This window comes from Pteropus medius, unplaced genomic scaffold (genome assembly GCF_902729225.1).
Source record: "Pteropus medius unplaced genomic scaffold, Ma_sr-lr_union100, whole genome shotgun sequence".
Classification (NCBI taxonomy): Eukaryota; Metazoa; Chordata; class Mammalia; order Chiroptera; family Pteropodidae; genus Pteropus; species Pteropus medius.
The window spans coordinates 19,326,467-19,351,086 of NW_024352785.1; the positions used below are offsets into that span (position 1 = coordinate 19,326,467).

Genomic DNA, 24,620 nt, shown 5'->3' on the forward strand with positions numbered 1-24,620 from the left:
AGTTTTGGGATTTAAAATGCGACAAACAGTCTGTATACTGCTATCATAATTGATGTCTTCTCTATATATATTTGTGTTCATGCTCATATTCCCAGTCCTGTGAAACTGGAATCTAAGGGACCAAAATAGCATTTATTTCTTGGTTCTTATGTACTGTGTTTGTTTTCATTAATTTTTAATTACATGTTTCATATTTGTGTTTGGAAAGTCTGTAGTACTAATCAAATTGGTTCTATGCTGAAATGAAATGAATAGGAATTTGGTTATTCAGCAGATCATTATTGAGCCTAACAGTGAACCTGACAGAATTATGGAGCTTTCATTCTAGAGGCAGGAGACAATAAACAAATAGGTCAGGTGTAATTGCTATGAAGAAAGTTGAAGATGGATAGATAGTGATGGCTGGGTTGGTTCTGTTTTAGAGTAGTTAGAGAAAGCTTCTCTGATACATATGAGCAGACACTAGAAGGGAGTAAGAGATCACCCCATGCACATACCTAGGGGGAAGAACACTCTAGGTAGAGGTCCTGCAAACACCAAGACCCTGAGATGGGAGAGTGCTTGGTGCGACTGAGAAATAAGGCCAGCATGACTGGAGTGACAAGTGAGGGAGTGATAGGAGAAGTCAGATTAGTAGTGAGGAACAAATAGTGTAGAACCTTGTAAATCATGATAAAGACTTAAGATTTTACTCTGAGTGAGGTAGGAAGCCATGGAGGGTTTTGAGCAGACTTGACATGATCTGACTTATGTTTTTAAAGTATCACTGATTGGGTTTCATTCTATAAATTAGTTCTACAATGGGGCAAACACATGAAATTGCAGCTACTGGTTAGTGAAAGAAAAGGACTTAAATGGGTTTTAAATTGCAGCAAAAATGTGCTTTAATGCTACAAATTTTAGGGTAAAGCCATGAAAACCAGTAGTTTTTCAAATAGAGTACAAAGGGGTGGGGAAACTAGTGGGTTGATTCCACAAAGTAAAAGAGTTAAGAGATGGACATCAAGGACAACTACTTAAAATACTGAAGTAAAAAACATAATCAATGGTTTCCTATTTAAAATAAGAAAGCTGTCATCTGCCAGTGGCTTTATTATTCTTTGATTTTTTCCCTGGAACCTGTACCGGTGCTGTTAAAGCTGTTATGAAGAATGTGGAGCTGATAAAGAACTTGGGGATTTCTGATTAGAAGGGGAAAATCTGAAGAGCAAAAATAGCTAGTGGAATGTTGTCTCTCTGCAGAAGCTAATTATGGCTGCTGTGTTTGTACTACCGTTGGGCTCAGAAATGTCTCTGCTGTAAATGCTCACTATACTGTTCCTGAATATTTACAAATTAGATATTCATTTTGGTTAAGAATTCTAAAACTTATGGCATGGTTCTTTTTTGGGTTGATGTGAATCAGTTCATTAGTGTAGCTTCTAATATAGTTTAATATGCAAGTCATTTTGGAGCTTTTTTGCAGGTAGGTGGCTTGGTAGGGTGGGCTCGATCACTCCAGTGGAGGAAGATTTAAAGGACCTGTGACCATCTGCTGTTGTATGACTTCTATTCCATAATTTCACCTAAATAGTTCTTGTTGAAGTCACTTCCATCCTTATCACCAATCCCAGGGCACTTTTTTTTTTTTCCCCTAGCAGCATGCAACCTTCTAGCAACATTTGATATTCTTTTGAAGTCTTGTCACTTCCTTGGCTTCCATAATACCACTCTTTTTATTTTTCTTCTCTCTCTCTGGTTTTTTCAGCCCAGTGTCTTTTGTAGTTTCCTTTATCTCTAAACCAACTATTCTCAAAACTTGATTCTGTCTTCTTCCCCTGTCTTCTTTCTTTATACTATATTATCTATAGACATTATAATGATTCTCAAAATTTTGTCTCCTCCCAGACCCTTTTTCTGAGTTCTGGATATCTAGTGCTTGCTGAAATTTTTCCTTTATGTCTCAAAGGTACCCAGACTCAGACTTATGATTGAGTCCCTCTCCAAAAACAAAACAGCCCAGGCCTTCTTCCAGTGTCCCATGTCTCTGAATTGCTACCACTATTCAGAATATTGCACAAGTGAGAAATCTGTGAATCATCCTTGACACTTTATTTCATTCCTCCACATCCAGTTCATCACTGAGTTCTATCACCCTTATTTTCTAGATGTTCTTTTTATTTTGATTACTACCATCATAGACCCAACTGCAGTCTGTCCCTCTACAGTAACCTTCTAACTTGATTTCCCAAATTCATTATGCCCTCCCATTACTATTGTGCCCAGAACTATCTTCTCAAAACAAAATTGATTGTGTCATCTCTTGGCTTAAAACTAGCCCTGCATTGTCTAGCTCTGGCTTACCTCCTTTTCATTGTTAAAATGACTCAGTGGCACATAGAGTCTTTGTACATGATACTATCCATGAACTCTTCTTCCTCCCTTCTTACCCATAAATCTAGTTAGCTTTTTCAGTTTAAAGATTTCACTTTAATCTTATTTCGTCAGGGGAAACCTTATTGTCCTCCAGTCTAGGACAACCCACTTTTGCTCAAAGCCCTTATTTCAGTCAGTGATAGCATATTTATTAACATGGTTATTTGAGTTATCTTGAGTTGACTTCAAGCTCCATGGGAAGCAGACTATGTCTGTGGTTATTTAGCATTATGTCCCTAGTACCTTGTATATGGGCCTGACAGCAGACCTTCAATCAGTATATGTTGAATAATAGAACTAGTTCTTTATAAATTAATGTGGTACAAAAGAATCTTAAACTCTTTTAAGTACCTTGTATTTGTTATCTAGACTCTCTAGACAATTGACCAGTAAATTGCCCCAATTTGCACTTTTGAAGAATGAGGCATAAAAGAGATAAGTAACCTGTATAAAGTCATTGGACCTGTAACTGGCAGAACCAGGGAACTTGGAACTTGCAGCAAATGTTCTGACTCCCAGTTGATGTTACCTCCAATATCCTACAGTTTGATATTGTATAAGTTCTTGTTGCTTTGGTGACTTTTTTTTTTTTTTTAAGTATCTGTGATAGTTGTTTTTTAGTCCATTGAAGATAAAGTAGAAAAGATTTGGACTCTTCAGTTTCATTGTATGGATATAGCTTTTCCTAGTAGAAGAATTTTCAAAAATAAATTAAATGTAAGAAAGCTTCTTATAAATGGAATCTTACTGTTTTTCCCCCCATTTCCTCTGCCTTTTCCTATCCATATCTCCCAAAAGCGCAACCTAAATTTTTAAATATTCTAGGGTTGAGCTTTTCAGTACTGTAACCATTAGTCAGTCACATGTGGCTGTTAAACTCAGTTTAAATTAAAATTAAATATTAGATTCTTCAGTTACTTGAGCCACATTTTAAATGCTCTGTACCCACATTTGGCTAATGGCTACCATAATAGACAGTGGAGATATAGAATATTTCCATCATCAGATCTATTATACAGTACTGCCAAGGGAGTGATATTTAAAGGAACTTTTTTCCTTCCTTCATTCCTCTTTTCTTCCTTCTTTTTTTCAATATTGAATAGTTACCACTAATTTAAAATTAATAGTCAAATTTTCATCTTGTTTTGCATGGGATTCTTCCTCAAAGGTGTCTAGAACATATTAGGCCCTCAATGACATGTTTGTTGAATCAGTGGAATTTATCTTTTTCTATCCAAGAGTTGAGATCTGGGTTTTTAATTGGAAAGGCTATATAGAATTTTTTAACATTATATAAAGTGTTAGAGTTTCCAAAGCACTCGTAAGCTACATATCTGTATTTGGTCTTCAGATCTGTCTTTGGAGGAGGTGGGTTTTCAGAAGGTATTGGAGTAACAGTCTCATTTTCCAAGATTGTAATTTGCCTAATGCCACATAACTAATAACTTGGTGAAGCTGGATCTTTCTTCTGGACCAGTGATTCCCAGATTTCTAAAAGAATCACCTGGAGAAAAATGACAGACTCCTCTCTCCGAAGAATATATATGTATTTTTTGAAAAGCCAGGTTTGAGAACTAGTGTCACAGATCATGAGGGTCTTAATACTTTGGTTGTCCCCGTGACAGTAGTACATAGTTAACTTTCTTCGATGTGCTGATTCTCAACTTTGAAATGCCCTTATACAGACAGGTGCTAGCTATAAAAGATCTGGCTTTGACCATTAGATAACTGAATGGATAACCATTAGATATACTGAATTGCATTAAGTCGCCAATTATCAAACATCTGCCATGCTTCAGGAGTTCTCTTGTCCTGGCACAATAACCTTCCAAACCAGGTAGTTTACAGATAGACAAATTCAGAGGCTAATACAACTTGCCCAAGACTCGTAGCCAGTAAGTGATAGATGCTGTATTTAAACCTAGGCATGTTAATGAAAGCTTGCATGTGAGGTATTAGGACAAACATATGTTGCTTATTTAGTGGCCTGTTAAAGTCTTGTCGAGAATTCAAACATAACAGTACTGTTAAATTTGAATCCTGATAAATTCGCATGGAATATTTGGGTCTAGATATTACTTCTTTTTATAGAACGAATGGTTTCAGATATAAACAATCAGGCTTTAATATTTTAGAAATTAAGCTTTATGATAAATTACTCTCTATATTGGTTTACCTATAAATTTTGGAAATAATAAATTTGGCTTTTAGGCTTGGAGAAATTACTGTCTCACCTATTTTAATCTCAATTATTTGGTAGATTTGCTGATCAGAAACAAAGCTGATCCAGTAATTAAGCAAAGCAACAACAATGACAAGAAAAAGGCTTTCATTTGAAAGATTCACCACATCTGCACTTGGGGACTGTATAGTGACACTTTATACATAGTTATAACAAATATAGCTATCTGGTTTTCAGAACCAGGGCAGGTTAAAAGGGAAAATGAACACTGGCAAAGATGAATTCAGAGATAGCCAGCATGTTATAGAGACAGAAATTAAGAAAATCATGACAAGGAAGCAAACAAAGTTCTCAGAAAATAGCCTAGACTAGCCCTTTAGAGTAGATGCAAAGAGAGGTCCTGAGTTTTGGTTGTCGTAGCATCTCCATCTAGCATACTGCTGACACAAAATAACAGTGGTTTAAATCTTAATTTCCAAAACCAACATTTAAAAAATTTACTCTCAAGGGTTTCATAGTACTTTATTTAAAATATTATTATTTCATTATGAAGAGAGAAAAATATAGAAAGGTTGGAAAATAGAGAAAGTTAGACTTTAAATCCTTAACATTTTTGCATTTTATGTATATTTCTAAATTGCAATTTTATGTGATATTTTTCTCACCTAGCATTAAATAACTAATTGTTAGTATATAGCTAATGAAAGCTTCCTATGTCACACTTAGTAATCTTCTACTTAAGTGAAAGCATTCACTTAAGCATTACTCATACATGTACCTTATGATACATACCACATGATACCATGTGATACATATACCACAACTCTAATTTTCTTTTTATAAACTATTTGGTCCATTTACATTTATTGTGATTTGATTGTAGTCAGGCCTGGTATTTTGCTATTTGTTTTCTGTTTTTCTGTCTGGTTTTTGTTCCTCTTATTTTTTTTTAATATTCCATTTTAATTCTTCTGTTGACTTTCTAGCTATATATCTCTTTTCATTATTGTTTTAGTGGTTGCTCTACTTAGAATTTTGAAATATTTCAGCTAAAATATAGGAACCTTAAAATACTTTCTTTTCCTTGTCATATAAATTATAAACCCAACAATACAGTGTTGTAGTTTTGCTTTCAATAGTCATGTGGCTTTAAAAGAAAAAAAATGCATAATAATATTTTATACTCATATTTATTTTTATTATTTCTTGTAGATATGTGTTGCCATTTAATACTGTTTCCCTTTCGTGAGCACTACTTGAAGTGCAAGGCAGCTGGCAACAAAAGTCTCACTTTTTGATTATCTGAAGATGTCTTTAATTTCACTTCGCGTTTGAAGGATAGTTTTGCTGGATGTAGATTTCTTGGTTGACAGGGTTTTCTTTTTTCAGGCCTTTGAGTATGCATTTCCAGTGTCTTCTGGCCACCATTGTTTCTGAAAGAAGAGAGCCGTTAACCTTAATTGCTCATCTGTATATGATATGTTGTTTTTCTCTGGTTATTTTCAAGATTTTCTCTTTCTCTGATTTTCAGCAGTCTGTACCTGTTCTCTTTGTGTATATCCTTTTTAGGTCTGTTAAGTTTCTTGTATCTGTAAGTTAATGCTTTTTCACTGCTTCTTCCTTCTGCCATTTCCATTCTGCTCTTGAGCCCATGTAGTGAATTTTTAATTTCAATTATTGTGATTTTTCAGGTCTAAAATTTTTAATTTTAAAAAATAGAGCTTCCATATCTCTGTTGAGATTCCCTCTCTGTTTTTCACTGGTACCATATTTACCTTTAATTTTTGAATATGTCTATTATACCTATTCTGAAGTCTTTCTATTTGCAGTTAATTTCCAATGATTGTTTTTTGTTGTTGTTTTGATTACGGCTTATATTTTCCTGTTTAGTAATATTTTTGGTTGAAAACTGGAAATGTCAGTACATTTTAGCAACTTTGAGTTATTTATATTCTTCTAAGGATTATTTTTGTTGTAACATGTTCTTGCCTAGGTTCAAACTGGGTCCTCTACTCCCTATGTAGTAGCCGATATCTCTGTTCTGTTTTATGGTTTCCAACTCCCTTTTTTAGCCTGGCTCCTAGGGGAAGAGGGTGGTTTCCCCTACACCTGTGTAATTTTGTTGTCGGCTGAGATATATTGCTTACCCTTGCTTCTCACCACTTTTTCCTAGAGATTCTCACTTAGTTTCCGATCACTTTGCTGACTTTTGGGCTTTCTGCTCTGATATTTCAGGCTAATATGGCTTCACTTTAAGCTTTCCAAGTTACACACATTTGAGAGACTCAGTTAAAAAACGCAGCAAGCAGAATCAGAGATCTCACCCAGAGCAGCTCTATTGAGAATATTTCCTTTCTGGTCTTTGGTTTTTTCCCAGTTGTCATAGGTTCTTTTCTAATCATATATATTTTAGCTGTCAGTCAGGAATTTAAATCTTGGCCTTTCCACTTAATATTTGTGTGACCTACAGAAAAAGGACTTGCCACCTCTGATCCTCAGTTTCCTTCAATAGAAAATGAGACTTCATAGTGAGAAATAATCATATTCATGTGAGAAGTACATGAAATATCTAGTGCGTGTCATACACTAAATATAATTTTTGTTATCACATGATTCACCATGTATATTGCTTTTATAATATTCTACCCATTTATGATGCCACTTGCCATGTATTTGTATTCTTGACAACTAACTTTTGGTTCTTCTTAATTTAAAAATAAAACAATTTGAAACGTAGGTAACATCATTATATTATTGATACTGGAAAGCATAAGTTTTCTGGTAATTTGGATTAAAAATTTTAAGCTATTACTTTGTTGACATTAGCAAGTTATGCTAATTATGCTATTCTTAATGCATTTTATAGTAACTCCATCTTGAATGATTAGTAAAGAACATAATGGGCTAGGTGCTAAGTAGAGGACTGAATTCTTTGACTGCAATCAGCAGTTCTGACTTGGTTCATTGTAAAGTCACATGGCTACACCATCCACTTTTATCTGTGGCACTTGAGTTTTGAGCTTTGTATTAATGCCACTAGATATTAATAGACCATTGTTAACCAGAGCAGATTGGATTCCTGTAAAACAATACTTTGTTTTGAGAGAGTAGTCTGTATGGGGAGCATTCTACTGAATACACCAATCACCGACAGCACGGATAGGAAATGTTGGTAGCTTTGGGATGATATAATTGGCTAGTACTTGATGAAAAAATTGTTAGAATAAACCCAGCCACTTTGGCTTCTGGATTTGCATATATATATATATGCCTCATTTTTAGTTACTAATTTGGCTGTTTTATGGTATTAAAGTAATAAATTGGCTTTCTTTAGTATTAAGCAAGTGCTATTAAACTATGTGAGAAATTTTTATCTCTAAGGTATCTTTAGTAATATGTTAGTTCAGAGGTTAGTTTTTAGGATTTAAATAGCATTTTTTGGTGAACTTTAACATTTTTGAAGTGTAATTTTGGGTTTATTTAAATCAGTAATAAGCTGCTTGTAAACAAGGCAATAAATTCTTGTACAGTGCTCTGAAATAAAGATCTCCACTCCTCTGGCTGTCAATAACAGTGATTTAATTTGCTTAATTAAAGCTGGGCCCATAAGTTTTGCTTCTGTTCTCAGACCATGCAGTCTGACATGAATTCCAGCTAGCTCTCCTATAAAGTCAGTTGCTACTAAGAAAGTAGGGAAGGGAGGAAACTATCACTTACTAAGCACGTTTTTAGTTCTAGAGAAGACACACAACATTTCTAGTAGTGTGATGTTAGATCATCAAAGCCATGTTCTTTACACTACACCCAATTGACTTGCTGATGGTGTAGGTGATAAATCCTTTCTCACCAGGCACACTGTGATGCCATGTTTGTATGTAAAGGTCATTGTTTTTGTTTACTCTTTTAAAAGTCTTTATTGCGGAATATAGCAGAGGCAAACAAAACACATAACTTAACCCAGTGATTACTACTACCCAGATCAGGAAATAGAACATTGCTGGCATCCCAGAAATCCTCTGTGCACTCCGTTCTGATCTCTCCGCCCTCAAAGTAGACATTGTGTTGACTTAATGATGGTAATTTCCTTGAGCCTTGGTCTTGATTTTTTTTAATGGTTTTTGTTACTTTTATGTATTCCTGAAGAATATTACTGTTGACCCTTGAACAATGCAGGTTTGAATTCTGCCAGTCCACTTATACTTGTGTTTTTTTTCAATATATACTATAAATATACTTTCTCTTCCTTATGATTTTCTTAATAATATTCTTTTCTCTAGCCTACTTTATTTTAAGAATATAGCATATAATATATATAACATGCAAAATACATGTTAATCAACTGTGATTGGTAAGGTTTCCACTCAGTAGTAGCCTATTAGTAGTTAAGTTTTTGAGGAATCAAAAGTTAAATGTATATTTTTGACCTAGAGATTGTTCATGCCCCCTAATATCTGCATTGTTCAAGAGTCAACTGTAGTCTAGTTTTGCCTGCTTTACAATTTTATATAAATGGAATTGTACATACAGTATGTTTTTATCTGCCATCTTTTGTTCACTGTTATATTTGTATTTATAATTCATTTTTATTGCTATTCCATTTTTATTTCATTGTATGAGATGCAGTTATGGATGTTTGGATTGTGTCTAGTTTTTGACAATTTTTAACAATGCTAATATGAACATTGTTATACTAATGTCCTACTTTCATGTAAATATGTATATGTGTAGGGATATATCTAAGAGTAGAATTGCTGGGTTGAAGAGTATTCATGTTTTCCACTTTAGAAGATAATGCCCAAAGTTGTTTACCAATTTATATTTCCACCAGCAGTGTATCAGAATTTCTGCATTCTATTTAATCATCGTATTTTCTCAGTTCATCTTCTCAAACAGTATGGGGTAGGTAATATTATCTCCATTTTACAGACGTGGAAACTGAGGGCCAGAGGGATTAAATAACTTGCCAGAGTTCACATAGCTGATGAGTAGCAGAGCTGAAATTTAAACCTAGATCTGACTCAGGAGCAGACACTTTAAATTTCATTTCTATTTTTGGACAGTATTTGGAAAACAGATTGCCTATAAAAGCTCAATATTTATTCACTATGTCTTTGATAAAAATGACAGGAAAGATTTTTGTCCCAGTGGGCCTTCTATTTTAATACATATTGAAGGAGTGGAGGTAGGTGCATAGATTACAAAAACTAAGTAAATATAAAAGATAATTACAGAGTGCGATATATGATATGAAGAAAATAAAAGTGGGGGGCACAGATGAGAAGAAATTATATGTCGGGTGGACTGGGAAGGAGGAGGCTACATTAAGCTAAGACCTAAAGGACGAGAAGGAGCCCAGCTTTCTCTGTGTTATAGACAGAGGAAGCAGCAAGCAAAAGTCCCTCGGGAGAAAATACTTTAAAACCAATATTTCAGCAATAAAGCAATATTATCTACTTAAATATTTTAGTTGGAGCTCTTTTAGTAATTTTCGTACTTAAAGGATAGGAGTTTGAGGGTATATAAAAAACTTCAAGGAAAGTTAATAGAAATAGGAAAGTGGTCTATAATTGGAAAAATACAGAAACTTCACTTCTAATATTTACTTTTTCTTTAATCAGTCAGGTTAAATCTTACTATGTGTAGTTAATAAAACATTGATGACAAATCTCAAGAATTTCATGTGGATAATTTTATTTTGTAAGCCTTCTTGAAACGGTGTGGTGGATGTGTCCATGGGCCCAGTGGTTAAGAGGTTGCAGTGGTAAAGCATATAAGGAAAGAAAGAGCCTAGTATGACCTGGAACATTTGATTAAAAGGAATTACTAGCTTGAACAGCTAATGTGGGTTTTTAATTGGAAAAAGAAAATCCTAGGTAACATAGAAACTGAATGATTAGCCTATTTTACCTACCCTCTCTACTATAAGAGCCTCCAAATAAATTTTCAAAGTTAAATAACATTATCTAGTGCACAGTTTCATACCTAAACATTTAACATGCCTTCCAGAAGGGTTATGTCCAGACACCAGCAATTCCTTCTCCTCCATTGGGGGTCCAGTGCAGCTGTCTGTAATTATCCTGTAGGGCAGAGAGTTCCATAGACACTGTAGACCCTGGAGGAATTTCTACAAAGCAGAGATTTTTTTAAAAAATCCCCTGTGGTGCCATGCAGCGCAGAACTTCTGTTGTTTTTATGAGGACCACGTCAGAAGCCCTTAGCTTCTGTAGATTTGGAAACGAAAGAGAGAAAGACAAGCAAGGTGGAGAGTGAGAATAGCAGCACAGTTTCCTGAATTGGGCGATTTGTCAATCTTTTGCCCTCTTGTCTCAAAATAGATAACTAAAATAATTTAGCCTGGCGCACTGTAACATGTGGAATTCTACCTTTTAGAAGAGTCTCCGCACTACTGCATTAATAGCTGCATAATTTGGGGTAAGTTAACCTATCAAAAGACTGTTTCCTTATTTGTTAAGTGGCGATAATAATACCTACCTCTCACAGATGTGCCAATTCAGGGAAAGAGGACATGTAAGCCTTTAGGGAAATGTCTGACACACAGTAGGCTTCCAGTAAATGGTAGCTGTTAATCAAGTAAGCCAGACAAATTATGAGGGTCTCACATACTGAGAATTCTTAGTTTATCCCATAGATAATGGGTAACCTTGAATAAACTTGAATTGGGTCGGATTCTATGCCAGGGTTCACATCACTTTCAAATTATTTCCTACCCTACAGACCAATTTTTTAATCCAGAATTGAACTCTTTAAAAGTCATGGGGAAAAAAATCATCCCTTTTCCTGTTTCTAAGTGTTTGTGTAGTTATAGGAAAGAGTAAGGGAATTGCTCAGAAACAGATGGAAATAAAGTATATTTACTAAGGTAGCTTTTTACACTGCTATATAAGCTTTTCCATCTTGTTTTTCATTTAGTGCAAGTGTTAATTTGGGGTAGAATTTAAACTTCTGGAAAGGATTATTATATTGGTGTATGCGTGATCTTTCTTAATGTTGGACTTGTGACTTTTTTGGTGGTTGTAGTTACCAGAATTTTTTAGCATTGAGATGATGTCTGCCAAAATAATTTGAAGTCGGATAACTTGAATGAGAGTAAAAACATTTTTGTGTATTTTTAAATTTTCATATTCTCTACCATAGCCTCTACCCTGTACATAGCACCTCTTCTAAATAAGCAGATGTTAAATGCATTAAAACATATCTGTGTGTCCTCCCCATGTTTTGCTTTTTATGTTGTTGTTTTTTTTTTTTCTGTCACTTTATATTATTTAGTAAGGTTGGTTTACTGTATAAAAAGATACATCAATTGTGATTGGGATCCAGATTTTATTTCCCAGATCAGAATGCTAGAAACAATATAGTTCCCTAGTCTTCATTTGGCAGGATTAGTCTTTGTTTGACCCATATTTTGTGACAGCAAGAAAATGAGTAGCCAATACATATAACTTTGTCTTATTGAAAAACTAAAATGATCTATTCTCTTTCTTCTTTTCCAGCTTTCTTTATGTTCTGTAAATAGTCACCCTTGTTAATTTTTTTTTCTAAATGAATATCTTATCTTACACAATCCTCACATTAACTATGTGAGTTAGTGTATTAGTTTAAGAATCGCTTTCTAGGGAGAGCTCACAAGATGGTGTAGAAGGTAGAGGCAGTGCACAACTCCACTAGTGACCACACCAAAATTATAAAACTATACAGCAACCAGTACATGGAGTCACCTGAGGTTTAGAAGACCTACATCTAGTTCACCTCAAAAAACAGGTTACCTCAAAACAGTAGGGGGTGGGGGAGACATGAAATGGCCCGGTCCCACAACCGCACATGGCAATTGAGAATTGAGAGGGCTGTCTTGGCTGCAGAACGACCTCCCTGGCCTGAGGAGTGAGGAGTCCCAGTTGCACACTGGGCTCCCCAGCCCGGGGTTCCAATGCCAGGAAGAGAAGTCTCCATAACCTCTAGCTGTGAAAACCAGCAGAGGTTGCAACTGAGTCCGACGGAGGGCTGCAGGAAGCGGAGGCCTTTCTCTTAAAAGGCCTATGCTTGCCTTCTCGCTGACAGATTCGTTTGCTCTGAGCTCCAGAGCTAGGGCAGCTGCTCAAGGGGTGCTAGGGACATAAGAGGAGGCACTGAGTTGTCAGGCTTCAGGGTGAGGGCTGGAGGAGCAGCTTTCTCTCAGACAGATGCAGGCAGAAGCCATTGTTCCTTTTTTGAATCTTTCCTCTTCCCACCCTATAGACTCAGGCACTATAAACCCGGATAACACAGGTCATTCAGCCCAGGAGATTCCCTGAGACTGCCTCTCCCAACTTGTGGGCCCACCCAAGCCAATTCTGGTGATTTATTCCATACAAAGGGCTGTCTTGGCCCCTGCCACAAACTTACATAAATCTCTCAGAGGCTCACAAAATCCAAAGAAGCAGCATCTGGCTTCAGTGTGCCCTGTACCTCTTGCTGAGCAGCCCCAAGTCCCGCACTAGTGGCAGCCAACCTCGGTTTCTTACTTGGCTCATTGAGGCACCTGTAAGCTCAGCACGGGTGGCAGTCATATGTGCATTGCTTGGTGACACTGGGTGGCCCTGAAGGTACACAGACTGCAGCTGAACTTAGCCTTCAGCTGGACCCCTTCCAGGACTGCCACTGGCCCCCACAGCACACCTACTTCATAAATCCACTCTACTAAGACTGGGAGACTTAGGAGCCCTCCCTAATACAAACAAGAGGCAGCCAAAACGGGGTGACAAGTATGTCCCACATAAACAGCAAAAAGCTCCAAAAAGAATTCACCAAAATGGAGACAAGCAATATACCAGATACAGAGTTCAAAACATCAGTTATAAGGATGCTCAAGGAACTTAGAGGAAGAGTACATGAACTCAGAACTTTAATCAAGAGATGAAAAACAAAAATGGAGATGGAAAACATAATAGGGAGCCAATCAGAAATGAAGAATACATTATCTGAGATGAAGAGTACATTGGAATCAATAGTAGATGAAACTGAGGATCAAATCTGCGACATAGAAGATGGGGTAGTGGAGGACCTCCAATCAGAACAGTGACAAGAAAAAACAATCCAAAAAAAGTGAAAATAGTTTAAGAAGCCTCTGGGACAACGTCAAGCACGACAACATTCACATTATAGGGATACCCGCAGGAGAAGAGAGAGCAAGGAATTGAAAACCTATTTGAAGAAATAATGACTTCCCTAAGCTGGTGAAGGAAGTAGACATACAACCCCAGGAAGTTGAGAGTCCCAAACAAGATGAACCCAAAGAGGCCCACACCAAGACACATCATAATTAAAATGCCAAAGGTTAAATTTGAAGAGAATCTTAAAAGCAACAAGAAAAAAGCAATTGGTTACCTACAAGGGTGTGCCCATAAGACTGTCAGCCGATTTCTCAAAATAAACTTTACAGGCCAGAAGGGCTTGGCACAGAATATTCAAAGTGGTGAAAACCTAGGCCCTACAACCATGATTACTTTACCCAGCAAAGCTATTATTTAAAACCAAAGGACAGCTAAAAAGCTTCCCAGACAAGAAAAACCTAATAAAGAAGTTCATCACCACCAAGCCAGTATTACAGAAAATGTTGGAGGGACTTCTTTAAAAAGAAAAAAATAAGTATCAAAAGTATAAAGAATGGCAATAACTACATATCTATCAATAAGTACTTCAAATGAAAAAAAATTAGATGTTCCAATCAAAAGAGAGGGTGCTGAATGGATAAGAAAACAAGACCCTTACATATGCTGCCTACAAGAGACTCACTTCAGATTAAAAGACATAGACTAACAGTAATGGAATGGAAAAGATATTTTATGATGGACTTATAGGGTAATGTGCTGAGTGGAGTAAGCCAGATAGAAGAAGACAAATGCCATATGAGTGCATGTATATGTGGAATCTAAAGAACAAAATAAAAAAAACCCTCATACATATAGAGAAAATTTTGAGGGTTACCATATGGGAGGGGGTGGAGGGAGTCAGTGAAAACGGGAAAAGTGATGAAGTACAAATTCATAGTTACAAAATAGTTATGGAGGTCGAAAGTATAGCATAAGGAATATAGCCAATAATATTGTGATAACTATGGACAGTGTTGGGCATTAGGTTTATTGGGGTGATCATTTTGCGAGTTATATAGATGGCTAATCAACTGTTGTACACCTGAAACATATGCCAACTATAACTGAAAAATACAAAATTATTAAGAAAGAACCACTTTCTAGTTGCAGAGGTGATACTAAAAACAAATTTTGTTCCTCTAGATAAATGGACTTTTACACAGAACAGACTCACAGTGGGTCCATAAAACATGATCAAAATTAATGCTGTGTGTGTGTGTGTGTGTGTATACACACACACACACACAAAATATATAATATATATGTATAAAATCTTAGTGAGAGGACAAAGGAGGAGGATTTCTAGTTGCAGAAGGAGTTGGCAGGGCTCTGGTCCTCCTGTAATATGATAGGATCTGAGTTTCTCAACAGGTGCCACAGGAGCAGCATTGATTGGGCATTGAGAGGAGTTTTCAGAGTTGGGTGTTCGTCAATCTTTTGCCCTTTTGCCCCAAAATAGATGCCTAAAATAACTTACTTGGCACACTGTAATATGTGGAATTCTACTATTTAGAAGATTCTCTGCCCTGCCACATTAATAACTGCATGATTTGGGGCAAGAGAAACTGCTGCCCTTGCTCTCATAGAGTCAGCTGAGTATATGGTCTTGTTCTTGTTGAAAAATGACCAGGCATTGGGAAGCCAGGCAACCTAGGAATGTTTCTACTGATCCTTTTGAAATATGTAACTATAAGTGAGTCATACGCTCACATTTTTAACATGACATTGGCACTTAAATTTAAATTGCTGTGTAATAATCAAGTTTTATCAGCTGGCTATACAGACATGTGCTAGAAGCCTCAGCTGCTTTATGTGGCCATTCTGTTACAAATTGATCTTTATTTAAAGAGCTTCAGAACTCCAAGGGAATGGAACTGAAGACAGTAAAATCTTCATATACAGATTAGGAACCCGATTTTCACAGAGGCTGACTTGAAAAGGGATATCAATGAAAAGGCATTCAACCTTTTCTTGACTTGCTAAGTATTTAATTTAATAGAGACTACTTAATATAGTGAAAAATGGCCTGGATTAAAGTTAGAAGACCTACCTTTCACTCTAGTGGCTGCTATAAAAATATCAACTCCAAGAGAGCTGGAAAGTACCTGGTATGACATTTGATAATATTGATTAATATTTGTTTAATAAGTGGAAGGCTGTGATTGCTGTTTATGCTCGGAAACTTTTTTTTTTTTACACAAATTCAGAATCTTCAAGGAACAGAACATTAGAAGTTGCTTTAGACTTTTTAATATATTAAATAAAGGGATCAGAACATTTTCCTCTTCTAAGGATATCCATATTTGAGTATCCTTAAGTCTACCTGGGAACAATATTGTGGCAGCCTTAAGGCCTGAAGAGAGACTTTGGTATAACTTTGCTCAATTGTTCTTTAAAACAACAGTAAAACAAAATAAAAAACATTTTTCCCTTTGTCCAAATTTTTAAAAAGTGTAGGTTGTCTTTTGCCCACCATGGCCTGAAATTGCTGTACAAAGACTTTTGCCTTTTGCCCACTATAGCCTGAAATTGCTGAAAAAAGACTTTTACAGTTTAACTGTAAAAATAGCATAAAATGGATAGATTGGTAATTAACATTGCCAGAAATGTTTTATTAGTGTTCTAACTGTATTTAGAAGTTGCACTGTTTAAATGGTCTTGAGTTTTCCTTGCACAATGATAAATACCTTTATTAACTTTTGGAAAAAAGCATGTGATCATAAGTTATTTGATCACTGCACAGTCATCTTTCATGGGTATTAACATCCTTGGCCAGTGACATTGGGAAGACCACCTATGCTACATTGTACAGTTGAGATGAAAATTTTGTGAACTTAGTAACTGAGATGTTCCAAGAAATAACATGCTTAATGTAATGTGTACTTAAAGTATTTAACAATTGAGAAGCACATTAGTGTGAACATTTAGGGACGTATAAGGATGTTCACAGAAGGCAAGCCGGCACTCTGTTTGTTACAGCTTGTTAAAGCAGTGTTAAGGTTTTTAATTGTTTTTTTTTTTTAAACTTGAATAAATAATTTTTCCTAAAAGCTTGATCTTTAACCATTATTTTAAAAGGAAATCTGATTTCATCATATGTTGTCACTAAAATACTGAAGAAAATTTTAGTGTTTGGGAAGAAACAGCTTGATTTTTATGTTCATTTTTTTTTAACTGAAAAATTATCATTAAACCAAGTCAGTGTATTATAAGTAATGTTTTCTCTTAAGTCAAGTAGAATTGAAAGACGACCTTTGCTATGTAAAAGATAATTTAAATCACTGAGTTTAAAAATGAGTTAATTTTAGGGTATTGGAAACAAAAAACTTTAAATTTGTAAGATGGGCATTGAGGAATAAATCTAAAATAGATTTACAATATAAAAGATTTTAATTAGGTAAGAACTTACTATCTTTCTTGTTAAATACTTTTTTTGCTAGTTAAGTATTCACTGAAAATTTTAAACAAAAAACAAGAAACTTTCCCTTTTTTAATTTAGAGGAAAGTTGCCGTTTATCGCACATTGACAATTTCTTTTTCTCATTTAGTAAGAATTAGAATAGTAAACATAATAAAACATCCAAGTGGCAACATCAATACTTACACACAGGGCTGAAATTCAGAGGAGAGGTCTGATATGGACATGAATAAGAGCCATCACTTACTAGTTATCCCATTTAGATAATGTTTAAAGCTACAGGTCTAGTGAGAGGACCATAGAAAGAAAATATAGAGTGAGAAAAGGAGATGGGTCTGGGACCAAGTGTTGAAGGAACTTACTGTTTAATTGTTGGATAGAGGAGTCTGAGAGAAAATTTCAAGAAATGTTTTAAGAAAAAGAGAGCGGTTAATGGTATCATATGCTGTTTTAAAAATCCAGTGAGACAGGGACTGAAAAATGTACATTGGATCTGGCAGCAGAGAAGTCTTTAGATGTCTTATAAAATTATTTCAGTGTTGTGGTGGAGTGAAGCCAGGTTGGTGTGCATTGAGGAATATGCTATAGTATTTACAGCAAGTTTGGCTGGGCATTTGTGTGAGGGGGAGCTGTGTGCAGTAAAAAAATTAACCATGGTTGAAGGAAAAGAGTGATCAACTTGAAGTGGAAACTTGAATATACAAGAAAGAGGAGATGTCTACAGTGTAAAAATTTCCCTTTTCTCTACTCTCTGCAAAGAAATAATGACCATGGAAACCAGAATTCCCTTTCATTCTTATATATTTTCTATATCCTCAGAAAAATGTTCAACTCTTTTTGTTTTTGTTTTTGTTTTTTTCCTTTCTGTAAGTTTCTCTTTTCATTGTTTCCATAGCTTCACCTACTAGGTCTTTATCCTGGCCCCTCTCCTAAGTTCCAGTCATGAATTTTTTAACTGCCTGATAGAACTCTAATTGTCTCATGGCTCCTCAAATTCAGCATGTCCAACTGAAATAATCATTTCTATTTCTGGCTGACATAATTTACTGGTACCCCTATTTCTCTCATTAAGAAATCCTTCTAGTTGAGAATACCTATCCGGGTCTTCCATTGTTTCATCTCTTTCTTCCTCTCTTCCTCATTCTAGTCTCACCCCTACCCTCAATCTCTGCTTGGTAGACTCAGAATCACAATGCTACTCTTTGAAAGATTTTTTTCCCCCAAATAAATTTAAATGTGGTTTACCTCATTTCATATGGTATTATCCATAAAATCATTTATGTATTATTTTTGACATTTTATCCATTATATGAAAAACAATAAAGAACACAAACCTACCAGTTCTGTAAAAAGGGGCAGATAAATTGAAGATTTTATTTTATACCTTTGTATCAGTATTATTTATAGTTCATAATTGTGTATGTGAAATTTTCCTGAGTGTAAGGTTTTCAGGCAGTTTTTTTGTGTGTAGACAAAAATGCCATACTCAACAGTTTACATATTTTTCTTAAACTGATGTATTTAAAGAAATAAAATACAGATATACAGATATCGTCCACTTCTTGAAAGCTTGTCCTATGCCATTTCCTTTTCACAAAAGACCTGCATTAGTACCTATTTTCAGTAACTGAACAAAATCCAAGGAGAAGTTTCGCTTTTATGAAAAAAAGGTGAAAAGCAAAAATAGCATTCAGCATTTGTTTTGCAGTAAGTCAGTACAGAAGCATTTTGCGCCCCAAGCAGTGAGAGTGACACCAGCAAGCTCCTTCCCTGGGAACTACACTCAGCATCTCAGCATCAAGCCACCAAAAGTTTTGAATTATATCTGTGAGGATCTGTGCTTTATTTCAGTTTATTTTGTGCGAATTCATTAGCAAGACTTGTCATAGCTTTATATTATTTCAGCTTACGAAAGGTTTCATAGAAACGTCTACTTTTGGATAGTGTGAAGAACCTGTATGTGTATTCTACTTTGGTTTCACCTGGAAATTAATACGATTGTAAACCCAATTTTATCATATTTAAGTCCATTACTAGAACTATAAATAACATACTTATTTGATTTTAATTTTCGAATTGTATTTTAGAGATTACTAATGTACTTTTTAAATTAGAAGCCATTGGATTATGGTAAGGAAGATAAACTTTCATTTTATGTGGACCCATTATATTTTAAAATACTATTTCATACACTGGAAAACCTTCTTTTTTTTTTAATATAGTTGTTTGTAGTATAGTAGCAATAACATAGTTACTGCTAAATATGCAACTTTGACATGGAATTCTGATTAACACCCACAGCAAAAATTTTAAGATGCCTGCATGTTTCTGCATTGTTAAAAAGACACCCACATCAATTCTTAGCCTTGGAAAAAGTAGCCTATTAACATACATCTTTAGTTTTCTTTGAACAGAGATGGGAAAAGAGAAGTCTTTTTGCATATATTATAGACATTTTCTGGTAATACTTGGAGATTATATAATTAAAGTCTTTCATAAATTAACTGAAGAGCACTAAATAACCTAAAGTGAAAATTAAGGAACTTCTGTCTCTTTTTTTTTTTTTTTAATTTGGGATCATTACTGATGCTCTACCACCTAGAACACATCCAAAAATAGAAGTAAAGGAAGCCAAAGTGGGTTTCTCTTGTGATTGAGCTATACTCAGTTTGAGCTATACTCAGTTTTTTTTTTCTATTTATATATATTTTTAACCAGTTTAATGATTACTGGTTTCCATGTGTATATCAGATTCCAAGCAAGGAAGAAGAATAACAATAGGTAGTCACATTGACTGAAATGAGTGACAGTCTGCAGTCTGATAAAAAAGAAAAAATGAGAAAAATTACCAGAAGTAGTTGTTTAAAAAATATGACCCAGCAATTCCATTCCTAGGTATATACTCAAGATAAATAAAACATATGTCCACACAGAAACTTGTAGATAAATTTTCACAGCATTATTCTTCATAATAGCCAAAATGTAGAATCAGCCCAGTTTATCAGCTGATGAATGATAAACATATAATATCTCTGTACAATAGAGTATTATTTGGCAATAAAAAGGAACAAAGTACTGATACTATAACATGGATGAACCTCGAAAACATTATGCTAACTGAAAAAAGCTGGACTCAACGGCCACATATTGTATGATTTCATTATTCCATTTATATGAAATGTCAGAATAGCAAAATCCATAGAGACAGAAGGTCAGTAAGTGCTGAGAGCTGGAGGAGAGTGGAAATGGGGAATGACTGCCAATGTGTATGAAGTTTCTTTTAGGGGTGAGGAAAATGTTCCAAAATTGATAGTGGTGATAATTGTATAACTTTGTGAATATCCTAAAAATCAGTGATTTTTGTACTTTAAAGGGTAAGTTGTATGGTATGTGAATTATATCTCAAAGCTGTTTAAAAAGTATAACACATTGGGGTAAATAAAATTTTTTCTGAGAGTGGTTTTTTTATATCATATGCCTGGAGCATCCCTCTTATATATAGTATTGTACAATAATCATTGATACAGTGGATAGTAGTTTTGAAACTGTGTGTGATGAAAAGGGAATTATTGTAATTTATTTTTCTTAGGATATGTTTTCAATTTGTGAACTATCAGAAGTGGTTAACATTAAAGTTTTTAAGTTCTTAGTGATCTTCGAATGACTTATTTTTCATGTATTTCACATTGTTGAAGTATCTATGTCTGTTAATAGAAACATGGAGATTAGTTGAAAATTTGATTATTTTTCTCTTGACATTATTAAAAAGCCTAGGTAAAATAATTTTCAAAAGATATACTTAAAGGCATTATTACATCTAACATAATGTTTCTTCTATTGCTTAAAAATTAGCACTAGTTATGTAAATGTGGATTCTAAGAGCTAATCTGGGTTGATAGAATTTTGAAAAAGCATATAGCAATAATGCATTAAACAGAATGAAATTAATCTAATTGGCTAACTGGAATTGGTCAAAAAAACAGGGGAGTTTAGATTATGACAGATTTTGCTCTGTGGTGATACAAAACACTACAGCTCATTTCTAATAATAACATTCAGAATTCACTAGAGAGTATGAACCACTGAAAATGATTTTTTAAAAAGTACTGTAGGGAATTTAGATCACAGTTTCCAGGATTAAATAATAATTTAGTTAGCTCTTCTGCATTTAAAGAATGATGTTTGAAATATAGCTGTTTTTTATTTCCTGCTATTGAAAATATGGATAGAAGAAGAAATATGGCATAGTGTTAGGGACATGATTCTAGGTCTAGAACATTTCTATCTCCCAACACCTCCCTCTAACCTTTATGACCTGTTTAAGTCACTGTTACAAATTTGGAAATTTGTCATATGCCTTGGATGTGTTGGAACCGAATAAAAGTTGAGAACCAGGGAGAAAAGAAGAGAAAGAAGGTAGAGACCTAAAAACTTAAGATTATAGACTCAGACATGAAATGTAAAAACCTAAGGAGGAAACACACTAATTATGAAAATGCATTGTGTCAACCAGTTCCTATCTGAATCTGAGAAAAATTACAAAGAAAATGAGGAGCACTGAGTCACTGGATGCAAATAAGAAGTGAATAAAGGGAAGAGTTAGGAGTGAATTGGGCTCTATGGAAACTCTGCTGTTGTGGACTATAAGGGGAAACTTCATTGGTGAAGAGGCGTCTAAAATTGTTACGTTGAAATGTCAGATGTGGAAAGGGTGCCGACTAGGCGATGTGAAGTTGTGGCTGGAGAGATGTGGTCTGAATTGCTTGGCCAGCTAGCCTGTATTTAGCAAACAGTATTCATTGTGTTCTCCAGATACTACCAATGTGTAATTAAGATATAAAGTTATTAAAATGAGTTAATGTCATGATAAGGTTGAAATTTTTAAAATTCAATAATTTTCCATTTGATTTGCTTTGCATTTTCCTCAGTTAAAATACTCAGGAACCCTTCATTTTTGGAAATTGTACTATGTCCTTCTGAACATGATTAAGTGTATTTAGTGATATTTATTTTTATCAGGTGATTTTAAAGTTTAAATAATTCTAAGCATAATTTACATTTCTTTTTTTAACCAGGAACCTTTTGAGGATGGGTTTGCAAATGGAGAAGAAAGTACTCCAACCAGAGATGCTGTGGTCACGTATACTGCGGAAAGTAAAGGAGTTGTGAAGTTTGGCTGGATCAAGGGTGTATTAGTATGTACATACAGAATTTATTTTAGAGTTAATCAAATTATACTTGATTACCTCGACTGTATTTTATTGCTTTTATAAGTCCTATATTGTCACTTTTCAGTAATTAAATGAAGCTGTTAAGTTGATGAGAGCATCAGAATCAAGAAAGCTGAGCAGGCAATAGAGCTGAAATATGCCAACTTTTTTTTCTGCTACCCCATTAATTTTTGAAGAGAAATGTATAGAAGTTAACAGGCAACAGAATAAATCTTTTCTTTAAGTGTTGAAGTCACTTCAGTAGAGAATTTAAGAGATTAAGGGACAGATTTACTTCTGTTTTTCTGTGTTCAAATGGGTACTAAGGATCTGACTAGAGTAGAGAGGCTAAAGTGTCCTCTCATTGAGACTTATTTGGAATTGTATTGACATTTAAGAGAGAAATAGAGGGAAAATCCCAGTTTTAATAGTAATTTTATTGCATAATCAATAGCGAATTGAAGCTCCTGATTGTTGTTTGCCTATTCTTAGATTTTAGTATTTTAAAAGACTGTGTTCTTTGTATGAGCATAATAAATAAAAATAAAAATAAATTGGGGAAACTCACAAATAACTAGGGATTTTTAAAGATATGTGAACAATTGACATTTTGTGCTGAGAAATATGTAATACTTAAATCTCTTATAGAAATCATGACATGATATTATAAAAGAATAAGCAAAAATTAAACTTAACTTGCAGTGATAAAGGGGAAATTAACTATTTTTTTAAGAATTGAAGTCTTAATATTCCTTATACCTTCCTTGTTTAGTGCTTCTGCTGCTTCAGATAATTGTGATGGGTATGTGTATATTTGGATATAGACACACACTCACATATTACATTATACTTACATTAGCTCACTTTAAATTCTTTAAAAACTATTAGTTTGATATAGTCTCATTCATTTATTTTTGCTTTTACTTCCCTTGCCTTTGAGGTCAATCAAATTCATAAAATCTTCTTGAAAACCAAGATCCATGAGTTTAGTACCTATGTTTTCTTCTATGTGATTTATCATTTCAGGTCTTATATTTAGGTCTTTGAGCCATTTTGAATTAATTTTGGCGTATGGTGATAGATAATCATGCTAAGTGAAATAAGTCAGACAGAAAAAGTTGAGAACCATATGATTTCAGTAATATGTGGGATATAAAACTGAAAGCAACAAACGAGCAAGACAAACAGAAACTTATAGACACCAGACAACAGTTTAGTGGTTACCAGAGGGAAAGAGGCGAGGGTGAGTTGTAGATAAGGGTGAAGGGGGTCAAATATATGGTGACGGAAGGAGATTTGACTTTGGATGGTGAACACAATGCAATATACAGATGATATATTATTGACTTGTACACTTAAAACCTATATAATTAACCAGTGTCACCCCAATAAATTTACTAAAACATATTAAAAAGTGTGATAAGAGTTATAATTACTTTCTGTAGTTTTAAATGTATGTTGTCCTGCTTTTGGCTAGTGTAGCATTTATTGCTATATTATACTCGATAACATTTTTCATCTGTGACTTGGCCTCTTCCTTTCCTAGGTGCGTTGTATGTTAAACATTTGGGGTGTGATGCTCTTCATTAGACTGTCATGGATCGTAGGTCAAGCTGGAATAGGTAAGTGATGTTCATACTTCTTTATTCATCTGAGAATGAATAAGCAAGGTAGCTGTGTGCATTTCTGGGCTCTAAACCTCATGAGATACAAGCAATTGGCATCATGCTAAGCTGTGTTCTCCTTTGTATAAGATTGTTGTCTTAATGTTACTTTTTTTTTATAATTCATATTTGATTTTTATAAAATAGGATAAAAGTAAGGTAATTCATAAGTTATAATATAAATTCAGTATACTCAGACTAACCAGTTCTAAATATGGCAGGTTTAAATAAGAGTATAAGTATTCTCAGTCTCTGTTCTTTTTCCTTAAAGGTCTGTCGGTCCTTGTAATAGTAATGGCCACTGTCGTGACAACTATCACAGGATTGTCTACTTCAGCGATAGCTACCAATGGATTTGTCCGAGGAGGTAAATTCAGTTTTTTCCATCATTGTCATCAGATTACTGTTACTAAAAAATGAGATTTAAATCTTATTTTTTACCTTTAAAAAGTAACTTATCAGGTGTATGTAGGCAAGAAAGTTGCTACTGAGCACTTTGACCTAGTATATTTTAATATATGATTTTCTATTGACCAAGACACACAAACATGTACACTTTAAGTTATTGAAGATGTTCACCGTATT

The 24,620-nt window shown here is 34.6% G+C and overlaps 1 protein-coding gene across 1 annotated transcript in view; it reads left to right on the top strand.

Annotated features, from left to right (window-relative positions):
* The window catches only part of SLC12A2 (solute carrier family 12 member 2), an 87,520-nt gene that overhangs the window by 5,730 nt on the left and 57,170 nt on the right, over positions 1-24,620 (top strand). Inside the window, exons 2-4 of the mRNA XM_039848603.1 lie at positions 22,237-22,356; positions 23,918-23,993; positions 24,307-24,402. Of these exons, the coding sequence (XP_039704537.1) occupies positions 22,237-22,356; positions 23,918-23,993; positions 24,307-24,402 (292 nt within the window). The remainder of the gene's footprint in view (positions 1-22,236; positions 22,357-23,917; positions 23,994-24,306; positions 24,403-24,620) is intronic.